The 19,007-nt window shown below is 49.5% G+C and overlaps 1 protein-coding gene across 1 annotated transcript in view; it reads left to right on the top strand.

Annotated features, from left to right (window-relative positions):
* Positions 1 to 19,007, top strand: part of ADAMTS13 (ADAM metallopeptidase with thrombospondin type 1 motif 13) — a 73,749-nt gene that overhangs the window by 25,918 nt on the left and 28,824 nt on the right. The window contains exons 17-24 of the mRNA XM_088459727.1: positions 3,609 to 3,689; positions 6,009 to 6,190; positions 6,808 to 6,943; positions 7,052 to 7,181; positions 7,270 to 7,449; positions 10,778 to 10,967; positions 11,115 to 11,232; positions 12,319 to 12,448. Coding sequence (XP_088315853.1) covers positions 3,609 to 3,689; positions 6,009 to 6,190; positions 6,808 to 6,943; positions 7,052 to 7,181; positions 7,270 to 7,449; positions 10,778 to 10,967; positions 11,115 to 11,232; positions 12,319 to 12,448 — 1,147 coding nt within the window. The remainder of the gene's footprint in view (positions 1 to 3,608; positions 3,690 to 6,008; positions 6,191 to 6,807; positions 6,944 to 7,051; positions 7,182 to 7,269; positions 7,450 to 10,777; positions 10,968 to 11,114; positions 11,233 to 12,318; positions 12,449 to 19,007) is intronic.

The following is a 19,007-nucleotide window of genomic DNA, read 5'->3' as shown; positions in this document are numbered from 1 at the left end:
AGGGGTGACACAGATGGGGTAGACAGGGAGGAAGGAGCGTGGAGCAGCGGGTTAGGATGAGAGATGGACGGCTATGATGGGATCAGGGGTGACACAGATGGGGTAGACAGGGAGGAAGGAGCATGGAGCAGCGGGTTAGGATGAGAGATGGAAGGCTATGATGGGATCAGGGGTGACACAGATGAGGTAGACAGGGAGGAAGGAGCATGGAGCAGCGGGTTAGGATGAGAGATGGATGGCTATGATGGGATCAGGGGTGACACAGATGGGGTAGATAGGGAGGAAGGAACGTGGAGCAGCAGGTTAGGATGAGAGATGGACGGCTATGATGGGATCAGGGGTGACACAGATGGGGTAGACAGGGAGGAAGGAGCATGGAGCAGCGGGTTAGGATGAGAGATGGACGGCTATGATGGGATCAGGGGTGACACAGATGGGGTAGATAGGGAGGAAGGAGCGTGGAGCTGCGGGTTAGGATGAGAGATGGACGGCTATGATGGGATCAGGGGTGACACAGATGGGGTAGATAGGGAGGAAGGAGCGTGGAGCAGCGGGTTAGGATGAGAGATGGAAGGCTATGATGGGATCAGGGGTGACACAGATGGGGTAGACAGGGAGGAAGGAGCGTGGAGCAGCGGGTTAGGATGAGAGATGGAAGGCTATGATGGGATCAGGGGTGACACAGATGGGGTAGATGGGGAGGAAGGAGCGTGGAGCAGCGGGTTAGGATGGGATCAGGGGTGACACAGATGGGGTAGACAGGGAGGAAGGAGTGTGGAGCAGCGGGTTAGGATGGTATCAGGGGTGACACAGATGGGGTAGACAGGGAGGAAGGAGCGTGGAGCAGCGGGTTAGGATGGGATCAGGGGTGACACAGATGGGGTAGACAGGGAGGAAGGAGCGTGGAGCAGCGGGTTAGGATGAGAGATGGACGGCTATGATGGGATCAGGGGTGACACAGATGGGGTAGACAGGGAGGAAGGAGCATGGAGCAGCGGGTTAGGATGAGAGATGGAAGGCTATGATGGGATCAGGGGTGACACAGATGAGGTAGACAGGGAGGAAGGAGCATGGAGCAGCGGGTTAGGATGAGAGATGGATGGCTATGATGGGATCAGGGGTGACACAGATGGGGTAGATAGGGAGGAAGGAACGTGGAGCAGCAGGTTAGGATGAGAGATGGACGGCTATGATGGGATCAGGGGTGACACAGATGGGGTAGACAGGGAGGAAGGAGCATGGAGCAGCGGGTTAGGATGAGAGATGGACGGCTATGATGGGATCAGGGGTGACACAGATGGGGTAGATAGGGAGGAAGGAGCGTGGAGCTGCGGGTTAGGATGAGAGATGGACGGCTATGATGGGATCAGGGGTGACACAGATGGGGTAGATAGGGAGGAAGGAGCGTGGAGCAGCGGGTTAGGATGAGAGATGGACGGCTATGATGGGATCAGGGGTGACACAGATGGGGTAGATAGGGAGGAAGGAGCATGGAGCAGCGGGTTAGGATGAGAGATGGACGGCTATGATGGGATCAGGGGTGACACAGATGGGGTAGACAGGGAGGAAGGAGCATGGAGCAGCGGGTTAGGATGAGAGATGGACGGCTATGATGGGATCAGGGGTGACACAGATGGGGTAGACAGGGAGGAAGGAGCATGGAGCAGCGGGTTAGGATGAGAGATGGAAGGCTATGATGGGATCAGGGGTGACATAGATGGGGTAGACAGGGAGGAAGGAGCATGGAGCAGCGGGTTAGGATGAGAGATGGAAGGCTATGATGGGATCAGGGGTGACACAGATGGGGTAGACAGGGAGGAAGGAGCATGGAGCAGCGGGTTAGGATGAGAGATGGACGGCTATGATGGGATCAGGGGTGACACAGATGGGGTAGATGGGGAGGAAGGAGCGTGGAGCAGCAGGTTAGGATGGGATCAGGGGTGACACAGATGGGGTAGACAGGGAGGAAGGAGCGTGGAGCAGCGGGTTAGGATGAGAGATGGAAGGCTATGATGGGATCAGGGGTGACACAGATGGGGTAGACAGGGAGGAAGGAGCGTGGAGCAGCGGGTTAGGATGAGAGATGGAAGGCTATGATGGGATCAGGGGTGACACAGATGGGGTAGACAGGGAGGAAGGAGCGTGGAGCAGCGGGTTAGGATGAGAGATGGAAGGCTATGATGGGATCAGGGGTGACACAGATGGGGTAGATAGGGAGGAAGGAGCATGGAGCAGCGGGTTCGGATGAGAGATGGAAGGCTATGATGGGATCAGGGGTGACACAGATGGGGTAGACAGGGAGGAAGGAGCATGGAGCAGCGGGTTAGGATGAGAGATGGAAGGCTATGATGGGATCAGGGATGACACAGATGGGGTAGACAGGGAGGAAGGAGCGTGGAGCAGCGGGTTAGGATGAGAGATGGAAGGCTATGATGGGATCAGGGGTGACACAGATGGGGTAGATAGGGAGGAAGGAGCGTGGAGCAGTGGGTTAGGATGAGAGATGGACGGCTATGATGGGATCAGGGGTGACACAGATGGGGTAGACAGGGAGGAAGGAGCGTGGAGCTGCGGGTTAGGATGAGAGATGGACGGCTATGATGGGATCAGGGGTGACACAGATGGGGTAGATAGGGAGGAAGGAGCGTGGAGCTGCGGGTTAGGATGAGAGATGGATCGCTATGATGGGATCAGGGGTGACACAGATGGGGTAAATAGGGAGGAAGGAGCATGGAGCAGCGGGTTAGGATGAGAGATGGACGGCTATGATGGGATCAGGGGTGACACAGATGGGGTAGACAGGGAGGAAGGAGCGTGGAGCAGCGGGTTAGGATGAGAGATGGAAGGCTATGATGGGATCAGGGGTGACACAGATGGGGTAGACAGGGAGGAAGGAGCGTGGAGCAGCGGGTTAGGATGAGAGATGGACGGCTATGATGGGATCAGGGGTGACACAGATGGGGTAGATAGGGAGGAAGGAGCGTGGAGCAGCGGGTTAGGATGAGAGATGGACGGCTATGATGGGATCAGGGGTGACACAGATGGGGTAGATAGGGAGGAAGGAGCGTAGAGCAGCGGGTTAGGATGAGAGATGGACGGCTATGATGGGATCAGGGGTGACACAGATGGGGTAGATAGGGAGGAAGGAGCATGGAGCAGCGGGTTAGGATGAGAGATGGACGGCTATTATGGGATCAGGGGTGACACAGATGGGGTAGATAGGGAGGAAGGAGCATGGAGCAGCGGGTTAGGATGAGAGATGGACGGCTATGATGGGATCAGGGGTGACACAGATGGGGTAGATAGGGAGGAAGGAGCGTGGAGCTGCGGGTTAGGATGAGAGATGGACGGCTTTGCTCTCTGTATTGTCTCTCAGCTCACTGTCACTCTGGTGACCTCAGCCCATTGATAGACTGTAGCAATGAGTTTGGACATGTGCAGTCCCTACTACTATACATGTGTATACTATACAGGTGTCTGGCAGTGAGCATGTCATTCTGACTAGAGGAACGCTATAGCAGTAGGGAAAATAAACTGGGAGAAAGTTGATTATACACTGATGTCATAATAATGTTTTGATATAATAAACCGGTTTCCACTTCTTGCAGAATATTTTACCTTTCTGACGGTCCCAGTGGGCTCCATGGCAATAAAAGTGACCAATTGGAAGCCGCTCTTTACACATTTGGGTAAGCAGAGAAATCCACCCCACAATCAGATGTTTCTAGCAGCGCAGAGATGAGAGCAAATTTCTGATTGGTTGCTGTGAATTCCTGTATACCAGTGCTCATCCATGTTCCTGTCCCATAGATCTACAAGCACCACGGCATGTTCTTGTCCCGTGTTCCATAGATCTACAAGCACCACGGCATGTTCTTGTCCCGTGTTCCATAGATCTACAAGCACCGGCATGTTCTTGTGCCATGTCCCATAGATCTACAAGCACCGGCATGTTCTTGTCCCATGTCCCATAGATCTACAAACACCGGTATGTTCTTGTCCCATGTCCCATAGATCTACAAGCACTGGTATGTTCTTGTCCCATGTCCCAGAGATCTACAAGCACCGGCATGTTCTTGTCCCATGTCCCATAGATCTACAAGCACTGGCATGTTCTTGTGCCATGTCCCATAGATCTACAAGCACCGGTATGTTCTTGTCCCATGTCCGATAGATCTACAAGCACCGGCACGTTCTTGTCCCATGACCCATAGATCTACAAGCACCGGCATGTTCTTGTCCCATGACCCATAGATCTATAAGCACCGGCATGTTCTTGACCCATGACCCATAGATCTACAAGCACCGGCATGTTCTTTTCCCATAGATCTACAAGCACCGGTATGTTCTTGTCCCATGATCCATAGATCTACAAGCACCGTCATGTTCTTGTCCTATGTCCCATAGATCTACAAGCACCGGCATGTTCTTGTCCCATGACCCATAGATCTACAAGCACCGGCATGTTCTTGTCCCATGTCCCATAGATCTATAAGCACCAGCATGTTCTTGCCCCATGACCCATAGATCTACAAGCACCGGCATGTTCTTGTCCCATGTCCCATAGATCTATAAGCACCAGCATGTTCTTGTCCCATGACCCATAGATCTACAAGCATCGGCATGTTCTTGTCCCATAGATCTACAAGCACCGGTATATTCTTGTCCCATGACCCATAGATCTACAAGCACCGGCATGTTCTTGTCCCATGACCCATAGATCTATAAGCACCGGCATGTTCTTGTCCCATGTCCGATAGATCTACAAGCACCGGCATATTCTTGTCCCATGTCCCATAGATCTATAAGCACCGGCATGTTCTTGTCCCATGACCCATAGATCTACAAGCATCGGCATGTTCTTGTCCCATAGATCTACAAGCACCGGTATGTTCTTGTCCCATGACCCATAGATCTACAAGCACCGGCATGTTCTTGTCCCATGACCCATAGATCTACAAGCATCGGCATGTTCTTGTCCCATGTCCGATAGATCTACAAGCACCGGCATGTTCTTGTCCCATAGATCTACAATGCTTAAGCACAGATGACTTAATTAGTACCTCAGTCAATTTGATTTAACCACTTGGACTCAAGTATGGATATCCTTAAAACCTGGCATGTAATGGCAGTTTGGCAAACTCTGGCGCTAATATTTGGAAACATTGGAGGAAATATATTCCTTTATTAATTTAACATACTACAAAGGTGGGTGCTGATGACCAACATCCTCCTCCTTATCATCAGCATAGAACCTTGTCCCAGGCGTAGAGCACCCGCAGCGCACTCATCCCTCCTGACAGGTGTACCTGTGGCTGTGTCCTGTCATGAATAAGTCCGTGGATATGTTTTACACTTGCACACCCTTCCCTCCTCTGCTCCGTCTCTCCAAACACAAGGAGGCGCAGAAAGTGACCTGCTTCAATTCCACATGACCCCTCGTAGTTCCATAAGTAGAAGTACAGCCCAATCAGCACACAGGTAGCCGGCTCCGTCGTGTGCATGCGCTCTGGGCCACCATCGACCCGGTTGCGAGCGCTCAGCGCTTGCGACCGGGTCTGAATCAGGCCCAGTGATCAGGCTCCGAGAAGGGAGGAAGAGCAGCTGGTGGCCGGTGGGCCGGGTGATAAACTCATGTCTGCCATCCCTGATACTCTGCCATCCGGACTAATGGCAGGGGGTAGCCAGCTGACAGAACCCAGTGATATACCGCCTTGCCATGCCAGGTTTAATGGCCAAATATCTCTCCATCATACAAGCCGTTTCTTTATTCTGCCTTATTCTGCCCTTATGACACGGGCTGGGCAATAAGCAGACCCCCAGCTGTTGTAGAACTACACATCGCAGCATGACCTGCCACAGTTTTGCTATTTGGTCATGCTAAAACTGTTGCAAAACATGCTGGGATTTGTAGTTCAACAACAGCTGGAGGGCGGCTTACACATTACAGAAAAGAGATAACACAGAAACATTTCTGCTACTTTGTATCCAATGTTCCCTTTGTCCAGCTGTTACAGAGAACTCAGAGTACATTGTAGCTGGGAGGCAGAGTATCTCTCTCAACGTCACGCACCCCTCAGTCCTGGAGGATAGGCGGACGGAGTATAGATTGTTCCTCACTCCTGACAGGCTTCCCCATCTGGAACAAGTCTACATTAATGGGCCAACCACATCCCACATGGAGATACAGGTGAGGACAACCAGGGCCCTTCTCTGGGGAGATGATCTAGATGTAATGCTTGGACAGTATTGTATACTGTAGTGCGGTTGTCAGCCCTGCACTGGCCATCATCATCGGCCTTTTAATAATATACACACCTTTGTGTTGTTTAGAAAAATTGGGGCCGATTCAGATTTGTAGGCAAGTCCATTTTGCGGATGAGTCTTGCGATTTTCTGACGCTGCTCGTGCTCTGTAGCCGAGTGGACGCACCTATGGACCATTCGTAGTTGTGCGTATCTCCACTTGCGGCTCAGTGGGTTTAATTGGGTGAGAACGGAGCGCCACACATAGGTTAAGTGTTTCAGGAGGGTGTTGTGCGCCTGTAGATGGAAGTGCGGACAATTCAGATATGTGCGTACACAGAGACCCGACCCATTTCAGACTGGCCTCTTGCCACAGGGACAGGGCTGGCACAAATGCGCGCTGATAAGGATGCCAGCTACTGGATAAGGGAGGTGTGGGGGCGCATATATGAGTACAGACGGAGATTTGCATTTATTTCCTAGCAGGCAATGAGGCTACATCTACAGCCGACTTGATTGAAAGCGACTCTGAATAAGCCCCATTGTCTTTTTTTATTTTTAGGTTTACAGAAAATACGGACCAGGATATGGTGACATCACAAATCCAGACATCACATACAGTTATTATGCTCCCAAAAAGGGCCATATGTATGTGTGGGTGCCAGTGCCAGGACTTTGCCCGGTCACTTGTGGCGGAGGTACAGAAAATGATGTCTTTTCATTTGGAATTACAACAATATCTGTCATTGTTATTATCCACAGAATTATGTAGTGATTACTGATGGCGGAACGTCGCTCTTTTGCAGGTTTTCGTACAGTGGCCCATGAGTGCTTTGATGATACCCTCCAACAGCTGGTGGAATCCAAGTTCTGTAATGACTCCAATTTCCTCAGTCCCATCCAGGAGCCGTGCGGAGAAGTTCCCTGCCCTCCCAGGTGCGTCCATTCCACTCCTGTAGTCCGCTATCAGGCTGAGCAGGCCATAGGCCTCCCATTATGTGATTGTCTCTGTCTCCATCTGCAGGTGGGAGGTGAAGGCGTCCTTCCCATGTACAGTCTCTTGCGGAGGGGGAGTCCTGATGAGGACTGTGCAGTGTGTCCAAACCCAGCAGGACATAGAGACCACCCTGTCTGATTGGCACTGTGTCCACTCACCTAGACCTGAAGCCTTCAGTACCTGTAATCCGGATCCTTGTCCTGCCAGGTATCTCGCTGACATGAAAAGTGATACATTAAAGGATTATTCCACCCAAAACTGACAGTAATGTACAGCTCGCCAGGGATGGGGAACCTCCTGCCAGGGGGCTGTATAATGCCCGTGGAATCTTTTGGTCTGGCCCTCTGAGCTTTTCTCTGCTGTCCTCATCTGGCTATCGGGGTGCCTATAATGTCCCCCTGCAGCCAGAATCTGTGCAGCAGGGCCGCCTGGAGCGTCCTTAGGATGCTTCATATGGTTACACTGCTGCCCTTACAGCTCCCCGGAGCATCCTCAGGATATTCTAAGCATTGCTGTAATCAGGCCCGCAAACAATGTTATATATATATATCTATATATAAAAATGGCCCTCCACAGAAAAAAGGTTCCACACCCCTGCCTTAAGCTAATGCCAGTATCCTTCCATCTGTGCAAGTATCTTTCCGTTCGTGCGAGTATCCTTCCTTCGTTGCGAGTATCTTCCCGTGCGAGTATCCTTACGTCCGTCATTGTGAGTATCCTTCCGTCCGTGCGAGTATCCGAGTATCTTTACGTATATGTGACTATCCTTCTGTCTGTGCAAGTATCTGAGCATCCTTCCGTCTATGCGAGTATCTTTCCGTCTATGTGACTATCCTTCTGTCTGTGCAAGTATCCGAGTATCTTTCCATCTATGCGAGTATCATTCCATCTGTGCGACTATCCTTTCATCTGTGCGAGTATCGGAGCATCCTTCCGTCTATGCGAGTATCCTTCTGTCTGTGCAAGTATCCGAGTATCTTTCCATCTATGCGAGTATCATTCCGTCTGTGCGACTATCCTTTCATCTGTGCGAGTATCGGAGCATCCTTCCGTCTATGCGAGTATCCTTCTGTCTGTGCAAGTATCCGAGTATCTTTCCATCTATGCGAGTATCATTCCGTCCATGTGACTATCCTTCTGTCTGTGCAAGTATCTGAGCAATATTCCGTCTATGCGAGTATCCTTCCGTCTGTGCGACTATCCTTTCATCTGTGCGAGTATCGGAGCATCCTTCCGTCTATGCGAGTATCCTTCTGTCTGTGCGACTATCCTTTCATCTGTGCGAGTATCTGAGTATCCTTCCACCTATGTGAGTAACCTTCCGTCTGTGCAAGTATCCAAGTATCCTTTTATCTGTGAGTATCAATCCTTCTGTGGTGCCCCTAGGTACCACTTGATACGGGCCTCACGTGCCTAGTGGGAAATCCGCCACTGACTGTGGCCGTCTGGCAGGCACGCCCCCGGCACGCCCACCAAAGGGGGCGTGCTGTCAATCAACATCGACAGCACGCCCCCTTTGGTGCGAGACCCAGAGCGATGGAGAGCCCGTCGCTCTCCGGGTCTCACGCATGCGCACGACGGAGCTCCCTCCGTCATGCGCATGCGCAGTGGGGCAACATCGACCCGTTTGCGAGCTTCCTTTGCTCGCGAACGGGTCTGAATGACCCCCTGTGATTCTAACAAAATGAATGATACACTATTTATTAGCAGTGCAGCCAGGCTACCACTTCTAATCTAGGTGAGTAATATTACTTTGTAACAAGAGACACGAGTTTGTTTAGGTACCAATTACTTGAACACGTCTGCGTTAGCGTTGTTTTGCTGAGCACTGACGGTAACATGTTCAAACTTGTTCCCAGTCGCACGGGCCTCGGCGCGATGTGGCCGTGGCTTTAGATTCATTGTAACAACTGTGACAACTAGCCCCGCCTTCCCCTACTTATAACATTGGCCAACTGTGTGCCTATTGGCAGTGCGTGCAGTTAGCGCCCGCCTCTGTGCAGTTAGCGCCCACCTCCGAGTCCAGCCCACAATCTCCTTACAGTTACCTGTATTACTCCTCATAAAGCAGAATTATACATAGTGTGACTATAAATAATCTATAAATCCCAGATTAATGATCCTTAGCGTAACACAGACTGAAAACATGCGCGCTGCAACCTGCGCTCTACAATCACTGGTGCAAGCTTTCTGTATCGCGCTACCAAAACACAATGTTTTAGGGGCATATTTATTAATTTATGCGGTCTGCCCCCGAAAATAAGGATTACTTATTGCCGCAACTCTTAGCAATAAGGAATTCTCATTTGCCTGAATGTATTATTCCTCAGTCGCTGGGACAGGGGGCTCTGATAGAAGCCCGTCCCAGTGATCAGTCAACGTAAAGTGATCAGATCCGTGATCACTTTCTGCTTCGCCCGCTGCGCGTGTGCCCGACGCATTCCGGAGCTTGGCTAATCTGTCAGAATTGGGGGGATAAAGCATATATTGGAGATATCTGTTGTGGTCCCTCCACGGTACATCTAGAGAGCTTCAATATTTGCGGGTACCCCCCTCCCTTTCCTAAGACAGGTATTTTGGGGGGATTTCCCCCAGATATTATTTGATAAATAGGCCTCTTGGAGAGAATATTAAGGGGTCTATTTATCAAGATGCCGCAATAGAATAGATTTTCTATTTCCGCTAATTGCAGTGATGGAAAATCTTCTGCTGACCCCTTTACATGGGCTTCCAGTCGCAGTTTCCCCCCAAACAATAAATAGTTTACAAATGGATGGGAATTATTTTTTTTATACAATTAATTTTAATAATAAAGCCTTCGTCTTCCTGTGGATGGCTTCTGCTATGTTAGGAGGACAGCTGGAGGTGCATGTATTGCCGCTGTCCCTGTTATATATGCATCACTAGCATCCCCATAGATGGCTATCACCCCAAATAGCCGGGGAAGGATATTGCTGTTAATATTACATGGGGAGAAACTTTTTGCCAAATTTGAGGCTACTTCTTCATTTGCAGCAGTAGCTACCACAATGGAGCTTACAATCTATTTCTCTACCACGTGTTAGCAGAAGCTAGGTAACCTACCAGTATGTGACAGAAAACCTGGAGCACTTACAAACTCTATACAGATAAGGTCTATTCAGAAATGAACCCAAGGCCTCAGCAATGTGCGGCAGCAATTCTCCCACTGCCATCGCCGTTTGCAAACGACACCTCTGTGTGGGATGTCATCGGAATCTCTGTCGGCGGTCACAATAACGGCAACCGGAATCACGACAGAAGCCAGATTCCTGGTTCCAGAATTCCGACCGCCAGCATCCCGACGGTACGTATTAGGGATAGGAGGAGGGTTAGGCACTAGGGGGAGGGTCAGGCTGCGGGAAAGGTGGGTTAGGGCACGTCACTAATTGGGTCGGGATTCTGACTGCCGAGATCCCATATCCAACCCCTTTGTGTGTAGCTCTCAGGACTGTGCGTGAGCAGGAAGGTACAATTGGTCTCTCCTTGTGATATAGAACTTATTTCCTGTACATAGATGGGAGGCGGCAGAGTCTGGGGGTTGCTCAGCAGTGTGCGGATCAGGCCTGGCAAAGCGGAACGTTTCCTGCATGCAGTATCTGTCGGGCTTGGAGGCCACTGTGGATGAGGCTAAATGCTTGGGGCAAGAGAAGCCATCGGCCGTGGTCCCATGTATGGTCAGCGTGTGTCCTATGGGCTGGGACAGAGTGAGTACAAGCCAAAGCGCTCTGGGGATTTCATTGCCAGCACTGGAAATTATATACAGTATATATATGATATTATACTTCATCTTATGAGCGTCATTCACACACTATTACAAAACGTTGTGGGTGCTGTGTGTTCTCCTTCCACAGCAAGTCATCTCCTCCATAAATAAAGACGACCCGCTCACCAGCGCCCACTACTGGAACAGGACAGCTGTCTACGTCTGGAGCCCGATCCTGGGGGAATGCTCCGTGACTTGCGGCACTGGTGAGTACAATACACAGAAGGTCGGGAAATGTGCAGCACTGCTGTGACTGTCAGGAGGACACGTCACTAAACATACTAAGCACAATCACAAACGCGTAGCAAAGTCGGTGATGTTGATATTATAACAACAATAAAAATAGATTATTAATCTATGTAGCAGGACTATAAGAGGCATCTGGGTGGTTCCTTCCACACCCCCCCCCCCCCCCTCACCCCTTCCCCGGATTTAGTTATACAACTGCTTTTTATAATTGCTAATTCTGTAGAATTTGCATCATGTCATGTGACTACCATGGCAACCACAGTCACAATATCCTCCCCCTCCTCCCTGCTCTGCCATCACTTCGCATGCTGAGTCTGTGTCTGTCAGCCATACTTGTTTTCCTTCCAGAGAGATTTTCAAAAAAGGAGATAATGGTTTGTAGGAAAATGACTATAAGATGCTTGTATAAAAGGCAATACAAGGTATGTAATGTATGCGGGAGGGCTGTGACCTGATGCTAAGTTGTACGCAGAGCATTATTTTGCATGTTATTGCACTGAGCATGCTCCGTAGCCAACTGTACACTACTGCGAGCACTGCAAAGTCCTACGCATTTCAGAAGCATCTCCCCTAGCAACGCATGGGATCTAACTGGGGTGTTCTCACAAGGCAAAGTTCTTGATGGGCGGATTTGTGGTCTGTACAAAGTTGGGCGCAGGCGTAAATACGCCTGTTTTCAGAAGTATGATTTGCACTAATTATATAGGCTGTCGCAAGGGCGCATTGATAATGATGACGAGTGCACACAATGCAGGCGCCATTACGCCCAACCTGCGATCCGCTTTGTATTAGGCCCAATGTGTGGAATACGCCTTAATAATAGTTGATGCCCATGTACCGCGACAATGTGACCTCATCCGGATGCGTACTAGCAAATAAAGATACAAAACGGCGTGCCCTTTCTATAGACGACAGTACATACAGTACCGCCCTGTGGCTGAGTTATCATATAGAGGTGTCTGACAGCCATAACGTGTCTATCACCCGTAGTTATGGACATACAAACACTGATACAATTGGGTCATCTCCATCCCGTATTTTAGGTACTTTGGAGCTCAGCTACATCTGTGTGGACTTTTATGCCAAGGAAGAAACTCTGGAGGAGAATTGCAACCAAACACTGAAGCCGCAGACACGGCACAATCCCTGTAGCCCTAGGAGCTGTCCTCCGCTGTAAGGAACGTCTACTAGGTGTATCTGATATTATTATAATGAGTTGTGTCAATACCTGTAGGAGAAGCTGAGAAAAATATCCCTATTATTAATCAAACTCTGACATAATGAATCACAGGGATGGTACTTTTACACACAGACAGCCATGTTAGATCATCCTTATACGTGTGTCATAAGATAAATGGGATGATTATGAGTTGGGAGCAATTAACTTTGCAACAGGACAAATCATGTTGCACTGCACGGAGCACATACATGTATTATCTGTGCATATACAGGGTAAGGACCGGCTGCTGGTGCATGTATTATCTGTGCATATACAGGGTAAGTACTGGCTGCTGGTACATGTATTATCTGTGCATATACAGGGTAAGGACCGGCTGCTGGTGCATGTATTATCTGTGCATATACAGGGTAAGGACTGGCTGCTGGTGCATGTATTATCTGTGCATATACAGGGTAAGGACTGGCTGCTGGTGCATGTATTATCTGTGCATATACAGGGTAAGGACTGGCTGCTGGTGCATGTATTATCTGTGCATATACAGGGTAAGGACCGGCTGCTGGTGCATGTATTATCTGTGCATATACAGGGTAAGGACTGGCTGCTGGTGCATGTATTATCTGTGCATATACAGGGTAAGGACTGGCTGCTGGTGCATGTATTATCTGTGCATATACAGGGTAAGGACCGGCTGCTGGTGCATGTATTATCTGTGCATATACAGGGTAAGGACTGGCTGCTGGTGCATGTATTATCTGTGCATATACAGGGTAAGGACTGGCTGCTGGTGCATGTATTATCTGTGCATATACAGGGTAAGGACCGGCTGCTGGTGCATGTATTATCTGTGTATATACAGGGTAAGGACTGGCTGCTGGTGCATGTATTATCTGTGCATATACAGGGTAAGGACTGGCTGCTGGTGCATGTATTATCTGTGCATATACAGGGTAAGGACCGGCTGCTGGTGCATGTATTATCTGTGCATATACAGGGTAAGGACTGGCTGCTGGTGCATGTATTATCTGTGCATATACATGGTAAGGACCGGCTGCTGGTGCATGTATTATCTGTGTATATACAGGGTAAGGACCGGCTGCTGGTGCATGTATTATCTGTGCATATACAGGGTAAGGACCGGCTGCTGGTGCGTGTATTATCTGTGCATATACAGGGTAAGGACCGGCTGCTGGTGCGTGTATTATCTGTGCATATACAGGGTAAGGACCGGCTGCTGGTGCGTGTATTATCTGTGCATATACAGGGTAAGGACCGGCTGCTGGTGCGTGTATTATCTGTGCATATACAGGGTAAGTACTGGCTGCTGGTGCATGTATTATCTGTGCATATACAGGGTAAGGACCGGCTGCTGGTGCATGTATTATCTGTGCATATACAGGGTAAGGACCGGCTGCTGGTGCGTGTATTATCTGTGCATATACAGGGTAAGGACCGGCTGCTGGTGCGTGTATTATCTGTGCATATACAGGGTAAGGACCGGCTGCTGGTGCGTGTATTATCTGTGCATATACAGGGTAAGGACCGGCTGCTGGTGCATGTATTATCTGTGCATATACAGGGTAAGGACTGGCTGCTGGTGCATGTATTATCTGTGCATATACAGGGTAAGGACCGGCTGCTGGTGCATGTATTATCTGTGCATATACAGGGTAAGGACTGGCTGCTGGTGCATGTATTATCTGTGCATATACAGGGTAAGGACTGGCTGCTGGTGCATGTATTATCTGTGCATATACAGGGTAAGGACTGGCTGCTGGTGCATGTATTATCTGTGCATATACAGGGTAAGGACTGGCTGCTGGTGCATGTATTATCTGTGCATATACAGGGTAAGGACTGGCTGCTGGTGCATGTATTATCTGTGCATATACAGGGTAAGGACTGGCTGCTGGTGCATGTATTATCTGTGCATATACAGGGTAAGGACTGGCTGCTGGTGCATGTATTATCTGTGCATATACACGGTAAGGACAGGCTGCTGGTGCATGTATTATCTGTGCATATACAGGGTAAGGACCGGCTGCTGGTGCATGTATTATCTGTGCATATACAGGGTAAGGACCGGCTGCTGGTGCATGTATTATCTGTGCATATACAGGGTAAGGACCGGCTGCTGGTGCATGTATTATCTGTGCATATACAGGGTAAGGACCGGCTGCTGGTGCATGTATTATCTGTGCATATACAGGGTAAGGACCGGCTGCTGGTGCATGTATTATCTGTGCATATACAGGGTAAGGACTGGCTGCTGGTGCATGTATTATCTGTACATATACAGGGTAAGGACCGGCTGCTGGTGCATGTATTATCTGTGCATATACAGGGTAAGGACTGGCTGCTGGTGCATGTATTATCTGTGCATATACAGGGTAAGTACTGGCTGCTGGTGCATGTATTATCTGTGCATATACAGGGTAAGTACTGGCTGCTGGTGCATGTATTATCTGTGCATATACAGGGTAAGGACTGGCTGCTGGTGCATGTATTATCTGTGCATATACAGGGTAAGGACTGGCTGCTGGTGCATGTATTATCTGTGCATATACAGGGTAAGGACTGGCTGCTGGTGCATGTATTATCTGTGCATATACAGGGTAAGTACTGGCTGCTGGTGCATGTATTATCTGTGTATATACAGGGTAAGGACCGGCTGCTGGTGCATGTATTATCTGTGCATATACAGGGTAAGGACTGGCTGCTGGTGCATGTATTATCTGTGCATATACAGGGTAAGGACCGGCTGCTGGTGCATGTATTATCTGTGCATATACAGGGTAAGGACTGGCTGCTGGTGCATGTATTATCTGTGCATATACAGGGTAAGGACTGGCTGCTGGTGCATGTATTATCTGTGCATATACAGGGTAAGGACTGGCTGCTGGTGCATGTATTATCTGTGCATATACAGGGTAAGGACTGGCTGCTGGTGCATGTATTATCTGTGCATATACAGGGTAAGGACCGGCTGCTGGTGCATGTATTATCTGTGCATATACAGGGTAAGGACCGGCTGCTGGTGCATGTATTATCTGTGCATATACAGGGTAAGGACCGGCTGCTGGTGCATGTATTATCTGTGCATATACAGGGTAAGGACCGGCTGCTGGTGCGTGTATTATCTGTGCATATACAGGGTAAGGGCTGGCTGCTGGTGCGTGTATTATCTGTGCATATACAGGGTAAGGACTGGCTGCTGGTGCGTGTATTATCTGTGCATATACAGGGTAAGGACTGGCTGCTGGTGCGTGTATTATCTGTGCATATACAGGGTAAGGACTGGCTGCTGGTGCGTGTATTATCTGTGCATATACAGGGTAAGGACCGGCTGCTGGTGCGTGTATTATCTGTGCATATACAGGGTAAGGACTGGCTGCTGGTGCATGTATTATCTGTGCATATACAGGGTAAGGACTGGCTGCTGGTGCATGTATTATCTGTGCATATACAGGGTAAGGACTGGCTGCTGGTGCATGTATTATCTGTGCATATACAGGGTAAGGACTGGCTGCTGGTGCATGTATTATCTGTGCATATACAGGGTAAGGACTGGCTGCTGGTGCATATATTATCTGTGCATATACAGGGTAAGGACTGGCTGCTGGTGCATGTATTATCTGTGCATATACAGGGTAAGGACTGGCTGCTGGTGCATGTATTATCTGTGCATATACAGGGTAAGGACTGGCTGCTGGTGCATGTATTATCTGTGCATATACAGGGTAAGGACTGGCTGCTGGTGCATGTATTATCTGTGCATATACAGGGTAAGTACTGGCTGCTGGTGCATGTATTATCTGTGCATATACAGGGTAAGGACCGGCTGCTGGTGCATGTATTATCTGTGCATATACAGGGTAAGGACTGGCTGCTGGTGCATGTATTATCTGTGCATATACAGGGTAAGGACTGGCTGCTGGTGCATGTATTATCTGTGCATATACAGGGTAAGGACTGGCTGCTGGTGCATGTATTATCTGTGCATATACAGGGTAAGGACTGGCTGCTGGTGCATGTATTATCTGTGCATATACAGGGTAAGGACCGGCTGCTGGTGCATGTATTATCTGTGCATATACAGGGTAAGTACTGGCTGCTGGTGCATGTATTATCTGTGCATATACAGGTAAGGACTGGCAGCTGGTGCATGTATTATCTGTGCATATACAGGTAAGGACTGGCAGCTGGTGCATGTATTATCTGTGCATATACAGGGTAAGGACCGGCTGCTGGTGCATGTATTATCTGTGCATATACAGGGTAAGGACCGGCTGCTGGTGCATGTATTATCTGTGCATATACAGGTAAGGACTGGCAGCTGGTGCATGTATTATCTGTGCATATACAGGGTAAGGACTGGCTGCTGGTGCATGTATTATCTGTGCATATACAGGGTAAGGACCGGCTGCTGGTGCATGTATTATCTGTGCATATACAGGGTAAGGACCGGCTCCTGGTGCATGTATTATCTGTGTATATACAGGGTAAGGACCGGCTGCTGGTGCATGTATTATCTGTGCATATAAAGGGTACGTACTGGCTGCTGGTGCATATATTATCTGTGCATATACAGGGTAAGGACTGGCTGCTGGTGCATGTATTATCTGTGCATATACAGGATAAGGACTGGCTGCTGGTGCATGTATTATCTGTACATATACAGGGTAAGGACCGGCTGCTGGTGCATGTATTATCTGTGCATATACAGGGTAAGGACCGGCTGCTGGTGCATGTATTATCTGTACATATACAGGGTAAGGACCGGCTGCTGGTGCATGTATTATCTGTGCATATACAGGGTAAGGACTGGCTGCTGGTGCATGTATTATCTGTGCATATACAGGGTAAGGACCGGCTGCTGGTGCATGTATTATCTGTGCATATAAAGGGTACGTACTGGCTGCTGGTGCATGTATAATCTGTACATATACAGGGTAAGGACCGGCTGCTGGTGCATGTATTATCTGTGCATATACAGGGTAAGGACCGGCTGCTGGTGCATGTATTATCTGTACATATACAGGGTAAGGACCGGCTGCTGGTGCATGTATTATCTGTGCATATACAGGGTAAGGACTGGCTGCTGGTGCATGTATTATCTGTGCATATACAGGGTAAGGACCGGCTGCTGGTGCATGTATTATCTGTGCATATAAAGGGTACGTACTGGCTGCTGGTGCATGTATTATCTGTACATATACAGGGTAAGGACCGGCTGCTGGTGCATGTATTATCTGTGCATATACAGGGTAAGGACCGGCTGCTGGTGCATGTATTATCTGTGCATATACAGGGTAAGGACTGGCTGCTGGTGCATGTATTATCTGTGCATATACAGGGTAAGGACCGGCTGCTGGTGCATGTATTATCTGTGCATATAAAGGGTACGTACTGGCTGCTGGTGCATGTATTATCTGTACATATACAGGGTAAGGACCGGCTGCTGGTGCATGTATTATCTGTGCATATACAGGGTAAGGACTGGCTGCTGGTGCATGTATTATCTGTGCATATACAGGGTAAGGACCGGCTGCTGGTGCATGTATTATCTGTGCATATACAGGGTAAGGACCGGCTGCTGGTGCATGTATTATCTGTGCATATACAGGGTAAGGACTGGCTGCTGGTGCATGTATTATCTGTGCATATACAGGTAAGGACTGGCAGCTGGTGCATGTATTATCTGTGCATATACAGGGTAAGGACTGGCTGCTGGTGCATGTATTATCTGTGCATATACAGGGTAAGGACCGGCTGCTGGTGCGTGTATTATCTGTGCATATAAAGGGTACGTACTGGCTGCTGGTGCATATATTATCTGTGCATATACAGGGTAAGGACTGGCTGCTGGTGCATGTATTATCTGTGCATATACAGGATAAGGACTGGCTGCTGGTGCATGTATTATCTGTACATATACAGGGTAAGGACCGGCTGCTGGTGCATGTATTATCTGTGCATATACAGGTTAAGGACCGGCTGCTGGTGCATGTATTATCTGTGCATATACAGGGTAAGGACTGGCTGCTGGTGCATGTATTATCTGTGCATATACAGGGTAAGGACCTCACTCACCGGCTGTTCCCACACTCCCCTCACTCACTGGCTGTTCCCACACTCCCCTCACTCACTGTCTGTTCCCACACTCCCCTCACTCACTGTCTGTTCCCACACTCCCCTCACTCACTGGCTGTCCCCACACTCCCCTCACTCACTGGCTGTCCCCACACTCACTGGCTGTCCCCACACCTCCATTACTCACTGGCTGTCCCCACACTCCCCTCACTCACTGGCTGTCCCCACACTCCCCTCACTCACTGGCTGTCCCCACACTCCTCTCACTCACTGTCTGTCCCCACACTCCCCTCACTCACTGGCTGTCCCCACACTCCCCTCACTCACTGGCTGTCCCCACACTCCCCTCACTCACTGGCTGTCCCCAAACTCCCCTCACTCACTGGCTGTCCCCACACTCCCCTCACTCACTGGCTGTCCCCAAACTCCCCTCACTCACTGGCTGTCCCCACACTCACTGGC

This window comes from Taudactylus pleione, unplaced genomic scaffold (genome assembly GCF_031769625.1).
Source record: "Taudactylus pleione unplaced genomic scaffold, aTauple2 ptg000927l, whole genome shotgun sequence".
Classification (NCBI taxonomy): Eukaryota; Metazoa; Chordata; class Amphibia; order Anura; family Myobatrachidae; genus Taudactylus; species Taudactylus pleione.
Note: the sequence above shows the minus strand (reverse complement) of the source record. Positions and strands in the feature narration are given on the sequence as shown.